This window comes from Sinocyclocheilus rhinocerous, unplaced genomic scaffold (assembly GCF_001515625.1).
Source record: "Sinocyclocheilus rhinocerous isolate Xijiao unplaced genomic scaffold, SAMN03320098_v1.1 scaffold1254, whole genome shotgun sequence".
Classification (NCBI taxonomy): domain Eukaryota; kingdom Metazoa; phylum Chordata; class Actinopteri; order Cypriniformes; family Cyprinidae; genus Sinocyclocheilus; species Sinocyclocheilus rhinocerous.
In genome coordinates, this window is record NW_015643643.1 from 389,674 (window position 1) to 403,567 (window position 13,894).

The 13,894-nt window shown below is 34.6% G+C and overlaps 2 protein-coding genes across 8 annotated transcripts in view; both read right to left on the reverse strand.

Moving 5' to 3' along the window:
- Nucleotides 1–563: 563 nt before the first annotated feature.
- arl6 (ARF like GTPase 6) lies at nt 564–7,906 on the reverse strand. Of its 7 annotated transcripts, XM_016575203.1 has the most exons (9): nt 6,701–6,721; nt 4,980–5,125; nt 4,786–4,847; nt 4,604–4,672; nt 4,393–4,487; nt 3,786–3,915; nt 2,147–2,202; nt 1,957–1,969; nt 564–1,559 (listed from the first exon to the last, which is right to left on the reverse strand). In XM_016575203.1, exons 2-9 carry the CDS (start codon nt 5,100–5,102, stop codon nt 1,523–1,525), a joined length of 585 nt encoding a protein of 194 aa, XP_016430689.1. In that variant the 5' UTR covers nt 5,103–5,125; nt 6,701–6,721; the 3' UTR covers nt 564–1,522. The 7 variants fall into 7 exon arrangements, with proteins under 7 accessions (XP_016430689.1, XP_016430694.1, XP_016430690.1 ...); XM_016575208.1 differs by lacking the exon at nt 1,957–1,969; XM_016575204.1 differs by lacking the exons at nt 564–1,559; nt 1,957–1,969; nt 6,701–6,721 and adding an exon at nt 7,853–7,906 and having other exon boundaries at nt 1,981–2,202.
- A 2,336-nt stretch (nt 7,907–10,242) lies between these two features.
- Nucleotides 10,243–13,894, reverse strand: part of LOC107757651 (ephrin type-A receptor 6-like) — a 112,327-nt gene continuing 108,675 nt past the window's right edge. The window contains exons 15-18 of the mRNA XM_016575209.1: nt 12,954–13,147; nt 12,577–12,726; nt 10,997–11,105; nt 10,243–10,744 (exon numbers count right to left, since the gene is read on the reverse strand). Of these exons, the coding sequence (XP_016430695.1) occupies nt 10,709–10,744; nt 10,997–11,105; nt 12,577–12,726; nt 12,954–13,147 (489 nt within the window). The 3' untranslated portion in view covers nt 10,243–10,708. The remainder of the gene's footprint in view (nt 10,745–10,996; nt 11,106–12,576; nt 12,727–12,953; nt 13,148–13,894) is intronic.

Sequence of the window (13,894 nt, forward strand, 5' to 3'; positions counted from 1 at the left end):
TTGATAATGCTTAAATCATCACACATAATTAAATGAGATGAAGCTCCAGTTGACGTCTCCAATGACAGCACAGTGCAGTCTTGGCACCACTAAGTATTTCAGTGGCCGGAAAGACATAAAATGAGTGCGATTCCATAAAAACGGCAGATGGCACTATGATTAGATGAGATTCTGCCATTTTCAGTAGCCTATATGACCGTGCTGATGTTGTGGTCTTAATGAGCAAGTGCATTGGATTTTCCACAACTATAATCACGGCCATGGTTCAGCCACCCCATAACAGCTGTCCTTCACACAGTTCAGACTCAAAGAGCTCTGGCCACACTGATTATTTAAAGAGAAAGAAGGATGAAGCTGTGTGCCACACTTTGGCATTGACCGGTCATTTGATTATTGAAAAAATAAAAAATAAAATACAGAGAGAGACATATACTGTATAGAGATAGCATTCATACTCGGACTAAGCCCCAGATTTAGTTTATTCTTTAAACATTCTATTACAAGATCCCTTATTAATGAATAAAAACAACAAGAAAAAAAAAACACATTGCTAAAAATCAGCTAAACGTTTTGTTTAGAAAAAAAGTTAATATGTGAAAATGTACTTTGTCAAAACACAAGACAAAAATGCAGCAACAATTCCTTTACATATGTTTTTAAAACAAAAAGTTTATGGAAAATAAATAATTCCAGAACAAAGAGAAACATTTCCTTTGTGACGGTTTGAGGTGTCATAATTTTTCATTTTCATACTGTTCAGAGGCAACATGCATATAATGCATGGAAAAGTAAATCATAGCAAAATATTGAATAAACAGCACTACTGTACATCACTACAGTAACGAGCTTTGACCAATTTTACATTTCAAAGCAACGGAATAAACACTGCTTGGGAATGTTTTCTATCCAATCAACAACATAGCTAAGCTATAAAGTATTAGCCATTGTGCTCTGCTGTCTGAGAAACCTGTTACAGTGAGTTTCTCAACAGAATTACTTTACAGCATTGGCAGCCAAGAAGTGTAGTGTATGTATTCATCAAGACAGAAGATGCAATGATCAAATACTAGATGCATCGTCACAGACATATTTACACCTGGTATTAGCATAATAGCTCAGGTTATCAAAAGTGGTGAAATGTTTTTGATCTTACTCAGTAGTCAGAAATGTATATGGCCAAATTGAATTTTTTGTTTAAATTCGAATGTGTTCTTATGCTTCCTGGACAACAGGGAATCTGTCAATGAATTATTGGGCTAATAGGTTAAACTTCACTAGTTGTGTGTGGATTTAAAAGAAAACAACTGTCAGAATAATGTGTAAAAATAAAAGTCTTGACTGACCACTTGTGATCAGATCAACTGAGACAGATGTTCATATACAGTGCAAACAGGGCCATAATCAAAGCCAAATGGTTTATTACACTACCAACCTAATTGATTTTAACATCAGCACAAAAGGTGAAGATCTTTTTTTGTCTATCTCCGCCATTGCAGCTGGTGACCTTGACTGTTTTTATATCTCAGGAGGGTTTTACGTTTTCATCGCTCTGATTTGATCTGTTAATGGGAGGGGGAAAAAAAACAGAACAAGGATTTAAATCATTATACATTTTGATGCATTTTCAGATAAAGGTGAGATCTTAAATTGCTGCATTAACTGGACTAAACTAAAACACTGGGTAGAGGAGAACAGATGTCTGTGGACTTCATTTAATTGTTATTGACTTACTCAAATGCACCTCAAACAACAAGAAGGAGAGGGGGTCTGAAATAGTTTTGGGCTGTATCTAATCTTTGAGATACCATCAAAAGATTATTTGCCTTTGAATTTCTTCTATAAGGCCGAAATGAAGTGTAAATTGGTGCAAGAATAAATACAGCCCAACAGTTAAATTGAACTGTACAATTAACCAAGGATCTCAACACATCTGGGAGCTTAAACTTCAATACTTACTGTGCAATTTGTTCTATGGGTGAAATAAAACACAAGAATATAAAAGGCATTGAACATTTCAAACAGTTTATCTAGTTTATACATTTTTTTGGCACCCTTATTAAAAATAATTTCAGCTCATCTCTAGAAACTAATAATTCAAAGACAAAAAGGAAATTAGATGCACAAAACATGGAATACGTGTATTTACCTTGCAGCCAGTCTACACCCTCCTGAAGACCTTCGCCTTTCACTGCATCACTTGCACTGTAATTGATTTAATATATGAATTTAATATACCGTATGTGTATTACATATATACACAATACTGTTCAAACATTTGGGGTCAGTATGATTTTTTTTTTTTTCTAATAAAAAATAGTTTTATTCAGCAAGGACACATTAAATTGATCAAAAGTGCCAGTAAACATTGTTACAATGTTTTATTTCAAATACATTTTAAACTCTATTCATCAAAGAATCCACAAAAAAAGTATAATAATTTCCACCAAAAATAAAAATGAAGCAGCACAACGGTTTTCAATAAGAAATGTTTCTTGAGCATCAAATGAGCTTATTATAAGGATTTCTGAAAGATCATGTGACTCTGAAGACTGAAGTAATGACTGCTGAAAATTCAGCTTTGCGTCACAGGAATGCATTACATTTTAAAATATATTAAGGCAGAAAACAATTTATTTTAAATTATAAAAAAATATTTCACAATACTACAATACAGTTTTTACTGTATTTTTGACCAAAGATGAAAATACTGCTTTGGTGAGCAAAATAAACTTCTAAATATTTTTACAGACTCCAATATATATATATATATTCGGTCCAAAAAGCAGTACTCAGTCGATCTATCTATCTATCAATCTATCTATCTATATATATATATATATATATATAAAAATAAATAAATAAATAAACACACACACATGCACAACCTCTTCAGCATTATTCAGACAGGGCAGGTTTACCCTGAGGAGATTAAACAAATTTGTCACAGACGTACTTTGTGATTGCGTTATTAACATCTGAATTGAACATGTCGCACGCAACCTTTGTAAAAATCAAAGAGCAAATTACCTACCCTGGCTAGCTCAGGGTTCCTCTGAAAAATCTAATTCAGTCTGGATAGGAATACTTGTCACTGCGGTATGTAACACTTTCCCTCATTTATTATGACATTTGTTGAATGCTGTAACTAAAGCTAAACCTCTTAATGTGCTGCTTGCTGCATTAGCTTGATTATTTATGTTTATGTACTTCTGACATCCCATCCAATGTACAAAGAAAATGTAATCAATAATGAGTCCCTTAATTGTGTAATATAATTAAAGACTTCCCTTTAATCAATTATATGCATACTTTATAATTATTTCACTTATATAAACCTTGTTTATTTTAAGTCCTTCCATTTTGCCCACATCTTTACAAACAGACTTTAGAAAGAAATTCAATAAATCAGTTTTGAAAGTTGTGAATTGTGAAAATTATGTGATTTAGGATCTTTAGTGCATGCCATTGTAAAGACTGCAAGTCTATCCCTAACAGATAACAGTTTTCATCCCTGTTAAATTCAGTATGGCGTCTAACCTAACTAAGGTCTATATATAGACTCTCCAACTCCCCATCATCAATAATAATTTCTGAGATCCCAATCTCAACCAAATCAGTATATGAAACGCATTGCAGATGTGCAGTTATTAACTATAACTTAAACAGTGTTTAGAAAACAAACCCTGTCAGAATAGTGCTTTACATTTTTTTTTGGTTTTGATTATGCAAATCATTTCAACGTAAGCAGACCACAATCTAACAAAAAAATTATTTAGTTTTCTTACCAGATATGCCATGGTTTGTCCTTAATGTTTTCCAGACACAAGAGCTGGGAGACCTTTACTGCTGACAGTGCATCCCTGAGGTCCATCTTGTTGGCGAAAAAGAGTATAGGTATCCTTCTGTGCTTAATATCTAAGCATGCCCCCCCCAAAAAACAAACAAACAAACAAACAAAACAAAAAAAAAACATATATGAGCATTAGGGTGCTTTTAAAAGAATTCACCCAAAAATGAAGATTTGCTGAAAGTGTACTCTTCCTCAGGCCATCCAAGAAGTAGATGAGTTTGTTTCTTACTAACATGCAGCTTTCTGCTTCACAACATGTTAACTGATGAACTGGAGTCATGTGGATTATTGTGATGTGTTTATCAGCTGATTGGACTCTCATTCTGACGGCACCCATTCACTGCTAAGGATCCAGTGGTGAGAAAGAGATGTAATGCTAAATTTCTCCAGATCTGTTTCCATGAAAGAACAAACTCATCAACATCCTGGAAGGCCTGTGGGTGAGTACATTTTCAGCAAATTTTAATTTCTGGGTGAACTATTCCTTTAATTTAGATCTAACTGAAAATGATGACTAAAACAGAGATTACTGAAAAATGTACCAGGGTGACTCAAAAGGGTATCCAATTCTTCTTTTGCCACCACCATTCTTAGTTTATCGCCACTGTCAATCACAAATATGATGGCCTGACCCTCCCTGAAAACAACATAACAAGGATAAACACAAAAAACACAGATTGATTCTAAAGTAGGCGATGGCACTCCATTAGCTCAGTAAACATAATCAGATAAGTCTATATCAGAGAAACTCACTTGTAATAGTGCTCCCACAGATTTCTGTATCTGCCCTGCCCTGACATGTCAAACACTGTGAAAGAAAGACTATGGGGAAGACAGGGATATTGTGTTAGTAAGATTTTGGGAAAGGACAAATGGTTCTCAGACACCTATGGACTAAATAACATTATCTATAGTTAACGCTTTCAAATATTCACCTTGAGGTCTTAAACTTTTCTATGCTGAAACCTATAGTTGGGACAATGTCTTGAGCCTGAGCCTGCAAGGAACAAAGGCAATATCACAATTGTGAGCTCACATACAAAACAGAAATCAAGTGAATATACAAAAACAAAACTGGTGAAGACCAAACTATTTTATATTCGGGTTTACAGACAGGAGTGAGACATACACTGGATGGCTTTAGCTGGTTGATGATGGTAGTTTTTCCACTGTTGTCCAGACCTAAACATAGCACGTTCACATCCTTCTTCTTCAGGCCCAGCCACCCTGCAAGCTTGTCAAAAAGCCCCATTTGCCTATTTGGATGGGACGCTTCTGGAAAGAGATCGCATCAAAGACAAGCTCCATTAGATTATTCATTAGATGCATCCAGAGGCTGACAAACAATTTGGGACAACAGAAACGTCTCTTTTTTCAGCAAGGCACCAATTGCTGAGTTCTCAGTTGTTTAAAAACAAACAAACAAATAAATAAATAAAATACTATCTTCTGCTACTACAAGTAATATTGTTTTGTTTAATTATAATATGAATTCCAGCTAATTGTGACACTTAAAGTTATAAGTTGGTAAGATTTTTGAATGTTTTTGAAAGAGTTGGGAGACAATTATGCTATGCTAAAGTCTCATATTCATCAAGGCTGCATTTATTTAATCAGAAAAACAGTAAAAAATAATAAAATTAAAAATAATTATTACTTAAAGCTGCAGTCCGTAACTTTTTTTGGTTAAAAATGATCCGAAATCAGATTGTAATCCAGAAAGGATTATGTGTTTATGAAACACATGTGAATACAATTATATTATATTCCAGTTTTAAATGTGCTTCTGATTAAAGATAGCCTGGGATTACACAAGATTTGTATTATAAAGACAACCAATTCGATGGGAGCATAATTTGCTTTTTGGGTTAAAATAATTCCTTAATATGAAATTCGAATGGTATGACAATTAGAGATTAGACTGTCACGCAGGAGCCGTGCCACCGCACAACCCACGCAAGGAAGATAATTCCACACACAGCTGCAATTGCAGGTTTTCAAACAGAGATGGTGACAAAGAGGCAAAACTTACAGACTGCAGCTTTAAATATATTTGAAATGTAATGCATTCCTGTGGTCACAAAACTAAATTTTCAGTAGCCATTACTCCAGTCTTCAGTGTCAGATGATCCTTCAGAAATCATTCTAATGTTTTAATGTGATGCTTAAGAAACAATTCATAGTATTATCACAAAACAGTTGTGCTGCATATTTCTGTGAAAACTCTGAATAAAGTTCAAAAGATCACAGCACTGGTTTGAAATATATTTTTTCACATTATAAACATTGTAACGTCATAATAAAATGTCTTTACTGTCACTTTTTAATCTATTTAATGCATCCTTGATACACACAGATGCAAAGGACTGCTTACACCCATGTTGTTATTGTAATATATAATTATTTTATGCATTATTTATTGCATTTTAATTGATTACTTTTGATTAATTGATTAATTTTGAATTTGCATATTTAATATTCATAAATACATTTAGATTTGTTTTCATATATAGTATAGGCTTACAATTATAAACTGCTTAACAACAACAACAACACTAATGTGACTGTTTTAATAATAAAATACGTTATCATTTGAAACCTTTTAGTATTTGATGGAGACGGGGCATCGTTGGCTATCAGTGGCTAGTCTGCTAAGAAAATGAGCTTGTTCTCTTCTTTTTTAATAATCCGATTTAAGTGAATTAACTTGAGCTGCGAGCAGACACACAGCTTGCAACATGCACTAAAGGTTGTAGTACATGAACCTAATTAATTACGTGCATATATTACGTGAATCTGTAAACTCGCAGCAGTATTTGCATGCCTCTTGGGTCTAAAGAAAACGCCCACCTGTTGTGTAGCCTATATGAAAAGCATATTTCAGTCGCAAACATAGCCTTACACATCCATGCATCCATCTATCAATCAATCAATCAATGCAATGACAGCAGAGATAGCGGCATTATAACGTGTTTAAGTGTCGTAGGTCAGAAACACATGAATGGACACTAGTAAAAGCGTAATCTACGAGAACAGCCTGTAATCATCTGAGCTCATTAGCACACGGGCTAGCACTTCACATACACGATATCATACTGCTAAAATAAGCCAAACACTTCCGTTTCTGCCACTTGTTCTGTTAAAGAAAACGCCCACCTGTTGTGTAGCCTATACAAAGCCTTACACATCCATGCATCCATCTATCAATCAATCAATCAATCAATCAATCAATCAATCAATCAATGCAATGACAGCAGAGATAGCGGCATTATAACGTGTTTAAGTGTCGTAGGTCAGAAACACATGAATGGACACTAGTAAAAGCGTAATCTACGAGAACAGCCTGTAATCATCTGAGCTCATTAGCACACGGGCTAGCACTTCACATACACGATATCATACTGCTAAAATAAGCCAAACACTTCCGTTTCTGCCACTTGTTCTGTTAAACACTCAAATACATCCACATCCACACGGTTGACATTTTCTGCTAAGCTAAGGTTACTGCTTTCATGTTTGTTGCACATGACGACTAGCTGGTTGGCTAACCTGCTCTTTCAGTCTGCTGTAACGTTACATGGAAAAAAATCGTTCTTACGTTTCTGCTCCGGCTCTGCTCAAGTTGTATGTTGTCTATGTTTTGGTTAAATGTGATTTCGCATGCATAAGTCCCATTCATATACGTCCAGTGCAGATGGAGAGACGCAAACACACTTACCTGGCGTCCTGGAAACCCTAGAACACTCTCCCACACACCGCTGCTAGGAGACCGATGACGCCTTTACTACAGAGCGCCATCATGTGGGCACATGACGGCTAGCTGGTTGGCTAACCTGCTCTTTCAGTCTGCTGTAACGTTACATGGAAAAAAATCGTTCTTACTTTTCTGCTCCGGCTCTGCTCAAGTTGTATGTTGTCTATGTTTTGGTTAAATGTGATTTCGCATGCATAAGTCCCATTCATATACGTCCAGTGCAGATGGAGAGACGCAAACACACTTACCTGGCGTCCTGGAAACCCTATAACACTCTCCCACACACCGCTGCTAGGAGACCGATGACGCCTTTACTACAGAGCGCCATCATGTGGACAACGTCAGAAGTGTAGCTTTGCGTAAAAAAAAAATGATTTCCAGAAATCGCAGGTTAGTTAGTGTCATGATTTCTGAATTTTTTTAAACGCAGCTTTCAAAAATGTCTTCAGCTTTTGGCATTTTAATGTCACAGGGTTTGCCTTTTTTCTTTTAATTAGAAAAAAAGCCTCTAAAAATGCCTTTATAATTTTGTTTTACCTTTGTCCAATACCCAGACATTCAATCTCAAACGATAAAAATCTGATGTTATGAATTTAAAATATTATTGATCTAAACGTTCACAAATTCAGTGCGAAAATGCCTTATTTCCCTGCAGTGTCAGTGAAAAGCATGTTTAAGTAAAAAAAAAAAATAGCCTATTTAATTGTGTATTTAGGATACAGAAAATAAGAGCTGTGAAATTAGGCAGAACAATGAGCCTAGCAAATTAAAAGAAAAATTACAATTCTTCTGTGATATTTAAATCTGCATATCAAATTAAACATATTAAAATGATTACACACGACCACAGGGCCAAAAGTGCCAATAGTTTGGCTAAAGAAACCCTTATTATTAAAATGTCAAGTTTTTAAAATTAAATTCAATTACATTAATTAATAAATGGGACCAGAAAGAATTGTAACACAGGTTAACTGAAGCAAAGCTTGTTGTACAACAAGTTTTCATTGATGTATACCCAACTTTGGTCTCTGTGTCACAACCCATTATCGTGGTATTCTTTACACCATACTGTTTAAGCTGCTATATTATAATAATAATTATTATTTAAAATAAACATATTAATGGTTTAAAAATAGTATTTCAAGCTAAACATTTTATTCATGATAATCACTATTTTGTAACAGCCCACAATATAGTTCCTGGCAGGAATGTAGAGAGAATAACCAGCCAGAATAACCTATTTTTGAAAAAAATAACCCTATAGTGAACTCACTATTTGGGGTCCATTTTTCATTATGCCTAGACGTTAGGGAAAATAGATGACTGGGTTTCATTAGACATTTGACTGTTGAAGTCAGTAAGGTCTGTAATTACAGCAATATAGCTAACATTTTTAAATCAAATTAATTACATTTTATGATGATTAATCAAATCTCAATTTATTGTATATACACATCAAAATCCACTTTTTGGACTGTTTTTGCTTGTAATCGGTGCTTGATCTGTGCATATCTCTCTCTCCTGATTCAGACAAAACAACTTCTTCACCAGAGAAAGCAATAAAATGGATAGATGACTTTAACTGGAAGCAACAGATTAAAGTTAAAAACATTGTGATGGACTTGTTTATTACAAACTTGCAACTTGTGGATTGTTATGATGTTTTTATCAGCTCTCGTTCTGACGGCACCCATTCACTGCAGAGAATCCATTGGTGAGCAAGTGATGTAATGCTAAATTTCTCCATATCTGTTCTGATGAAGAAACAAACTCATCTAAATCTTGGATTGCCTGAGGGTGAGGGTGACATTTTTTAGCACATTTTCATTTGTGGGCGAACTATTCCCTTAAGACCTGCAAATACTGTTACAACTAAATTGCATGTAGCTTCTTCATGATTTCGTTTTGTCAGTCCATATTATAATAAATCATTTTTTGATTGTGATAGACTCACAAAAAACACAAGAAATATCTGTTATCATTTATTTTTACAAACATTCAACCTATATCACCTTTATCTCTCTGTACTCTTTATAAATTATAAAAAATAATGTACAATTAGTTTACTATGAACAATACATTATGACCTGATTGCCCAGAGTTTTCCCTTGCCCTTCTTGAAGTAAGCACTCGGTTCTCCTGCACTTTTGACGTTTGCACATTGCAAATTGAAGTTTGTCAAGTGGTCTCAGTGTCCCGAACATGTGTTCAGGTACAAAGAGCCAAAAGGATCAGCTGAACATGGTACAGTATTGTGCGTTTGTATGTCTGGTGGAAGCGAAAGAGACTGCAAATGCATATGTTGCCATTGAAGATATGCGTGTATGTAGGCCTGCTGTGTTGGGAAAAATACTTGCCAACATGCAGAGTGCTATATTGTCATGTCTTCTATAGGAGAACATTTTACTGCAACCTTTCACCTCAAATATTCTCCACTGACTATATGACAATAGTTGCAACGTCGCAAGGCAAACTGATAAAATATCAGAAGTGTCTATAGAATCTGTACACCAAAGTAGACTGAACAAATGTGTGCAGTTCTCAAATCTCGGTCTGAATGGATTTGTCTTTCATTTGGATGAGTTTGTTCAATTTGACTGTGGTGCACAGGAGTAAGAAAATGATTTACAGTCTTCTGAAAGGTCAGACTTTTACCACCTCGCTGACAGCCTGAGGAAGTCAATGGTTTTGTGTGGCATTTTTTTTTTCAACAGAGCAAGATAAAGCTCTCCACCCCCTACCTTGGCTCTTTTCTTGGTTTTCTAAAGACTGCACATATTGCTTAGAAAAGGAACTAAACAAAAGGCAACCAAAAAAGAAACAAAGTCACACGTACATATAAATATCAGGATAAATATCAGATGTGATAAACAATGTATAATAGCCATTTAAAGCTGAAGACATTCAACAGATCCATAGTCTCTCATTTCAGAGGCTTGATGAATAAACCAGGAAAATCTCTTAAGACACATAATTTAATACATTAAAATAGCAAATATGCTATTCAAAGTTCTCAGGTTTGGAGTCCAGTCAATCACAGAACTTGCAGGATGATTGACAGATGACATCTTCGTAACAACAGAATGGTGCCATTGTTCCGTTGTTTACTGTGGTTCCTCCGGGTAAATGGTCCAGTTTTCCTGTTACACACAGTTCATCAAGAAGACAAACAATTCATGACATTGGGCATGTTTCTTCATGGTCTTTGAGATTGCTGGATTATGATAGAAACAGAGGCTATGGAGCATGTCTCATGATGACAGACAGACAGTCCAGACCTGAAGGGTGTGTGTGTGTGTGTGTGTGTGTGTGTTTTGGGGGTCTAGCAATGCTGGGAGAAGCGTTTGTATGAGAGTATGTGTATGTGTATGTGTATATGTGGATTTTCATACATGGAAGCCACTCTGTTGAACGTGGAGGAACTGCAGGCGTAGTGCTTGTATGCTGCTCACTATCCTCCTCTGGTGGCCAATCAGAGATACTCCGATTCTTCTCACATCACTGTTTAGGAAACAACAGGATGAGACTTCTGAAACTGAGGCAATTCATTGGCAAGTTCATGATGAGTATGAAGTGAATATAAATATATTTACAGGATAAAAGTAATTTACTGCTTGAATAACCCAACGGGACTAAAGATGAACTAGCCTATAGGGTAAAAGGCATATTTGATGTTATTCTCCTCTTAACCACTAGATGGCAAAAAAAAAAAAAAAAAAAAAAAAAACCTCCACATACAAATGTTGTAAACTCACCACAGCACTTTTGTAACCGTCCAATATGCATGTGGAAATTTGGCTGATACTTAACGCAGTCACAAGCAGAAACACAAAGCTGGTTCTGTGCTAATTTGGTATAATCTTTATGGGAGCTTGTTTCCACCACTGAATTAATTCAATTCTGATTTTTTTTCTCAGGATGTTTTTCTCGGGATGTAAACTTGCAATTGCAAGAAAGAAAAAAAAGTCCGAAATGTGAGATTAAAAAGTTGCAACTGCCTTAATTTTTTTTTTAATTTAGTGGCGGAAATGGGTTTTTATAAAGATTTAATGTTTTTTCCAAATGTTATAGATTTAGGTAGCAAATGGTAATTGATAAAATTACATAACATGTTTTGAGACTAAGTCTTTTAATTTAATTTAATCAACACTGAATAATTAAAAATATGGTATTTGGGGAAAAAAGCACCCATAATGTTGAGGTAAAAGCACAATAATTGACATAATAAATAGCTGGCTGAATTTTCCATTTGTTGACATGACATGGATGATCAATATAATTTATTAGGTCGGGTGTGCACCTTAGACATAACCACCAAAAATATGATATTAATCATATGCTATAATAAAATATATTTATTTTTACTATTGTAAAGCCATATTGAATTATTATGGGATTTCCTTCAAATGGTGTAAAAAGCTTTCAGAATCTAACACTTTCAGAACACTTTAATGACAGTATATTTATTAAACAAAAATAAATAATTTTATTTATCAAAATAAACTGAAAACAGTAATGTGTAATGTGTTAATGGCGTAAAAGGCCCTCTCACCACCTAATACATTTTAATGATTTTTAAACAAAACAACTTTTATGATTTATTTACCTACAAAATATGTTTCTCCATCTATGGTAAAAAAAACAACAACAACAAAAAAAAAACATTTATATATTTTTCTGCAATCATACACCATGATAGTAGTGAATTATTTATTATTATTATTATTAATTTATTTTTTTGCTTAAAGTGTTTAGCCCTGTGGTACCCAACTTAAATGTAACATTTGTTTGCTTTGCTAGATGACAATAATTGCAAATTAGCATATATCAGAATAGTCTTTTAAAGCAAGCCAAATAAACTGAACTAAACCCACCAAACAGAGTGAACATGATCATGTTTGCATGCAAAACAACACCTGGAACCTAAATGGAGTGTAAAAAAAGCAATTAGCAGGACTTAACTTAAACTTACTCAATGCTCATGGTGGATATGGAATCCAGGGTTGTGTATCCTGCTGCTATGAAGTTGTTCTTGTACTGACTCATTTTGATAGAATCCAACCAATCACCAATAGATATGAAGAGAGGGTAGTCTGGCATATCCTCAGGGGATTCTGGGAAGCTGTTTAGACACACAACACATACTGAATGAGAAACAACAACAGTTTTGCTCACGTTTCCCACAAGGCAAGAGACACCAGTTCAGTGTAATCAGAGTTATCTGTCAGTAAACACTAACAATTTCAGTTTAAAATGATCATTTCAACACTGGCACTCATTTTGATTCTAGTAAGCAATTAAGTAAGCAATTAAAATGTTGATTTTGAAATGTTGTTGTAATCCTTCTACCTATTTACATCTTCCACCAGTGTGAGCAGGCTGCTGGGATTGCAGATCAGCTTGTCTAGGAAGCTGACAACATCATTAAACTGTGGCCGCCGACTGCGTTCCTTCTGCCAACAGAGAAGCATGAGCTGGTGCAGGGCCACGGGGCAGCCCATGGGCGCAGGGAGCCTGTAGCCCTCCTCTATAGACAGGATTACCTGCAGGAAGACACACACAACTCTATTGGGATACAAATTCTACAAGACCATATTTGCAAATGCAATTATAGGGATGCCATCAGTGATATGCAATTATTTAGCCAATGCTAATGAAACACTTCAGCCAATGAAAAAATTCAGCCAACTAATTAATGAAGATGCTAATTAATAAGCTAAAGGAATTACAAGGAAACTTTTATAACAAGGAGTTCCACATGATGTGATTTAACAGAATATATGTTTGTGAATTAAATCAGGCCACATGCTAAGGGAAGTTGATTTACATTGGAATTAAAGGTGCGATTTATGGAAGTTTGTTGCCATGGGATAAAAATAAAATAAAATAAAATAAATAACTAAATGGATGAATGGATAAATGAATGAATGAATAAATGAATTTACCTTTTATTGACTCTTTACCTCACAATTCTGAATTTAAAACTTTTGAGACGTAAATTATTATCTAATAGATAATATCTATCTATCTATCTATCTATCTATCTATCTATCTATCTATCTGTCTGTCTGTCTGTCTGTCTATCTATATCTATATCTATATATATATATATATTTAAAAAAAACACACACATGCACAACCTCTTCATCTATCTATCTAAATTAATTAATTAATTTACTTTTTAAATTCTGTGGCCGAAACAAGCTTCCATAGTAATTTACCAAATTACAAATTCTAAGAAATTCAACAAGTAATAGCATTATTATCAAAATACACACACACAAAAACAA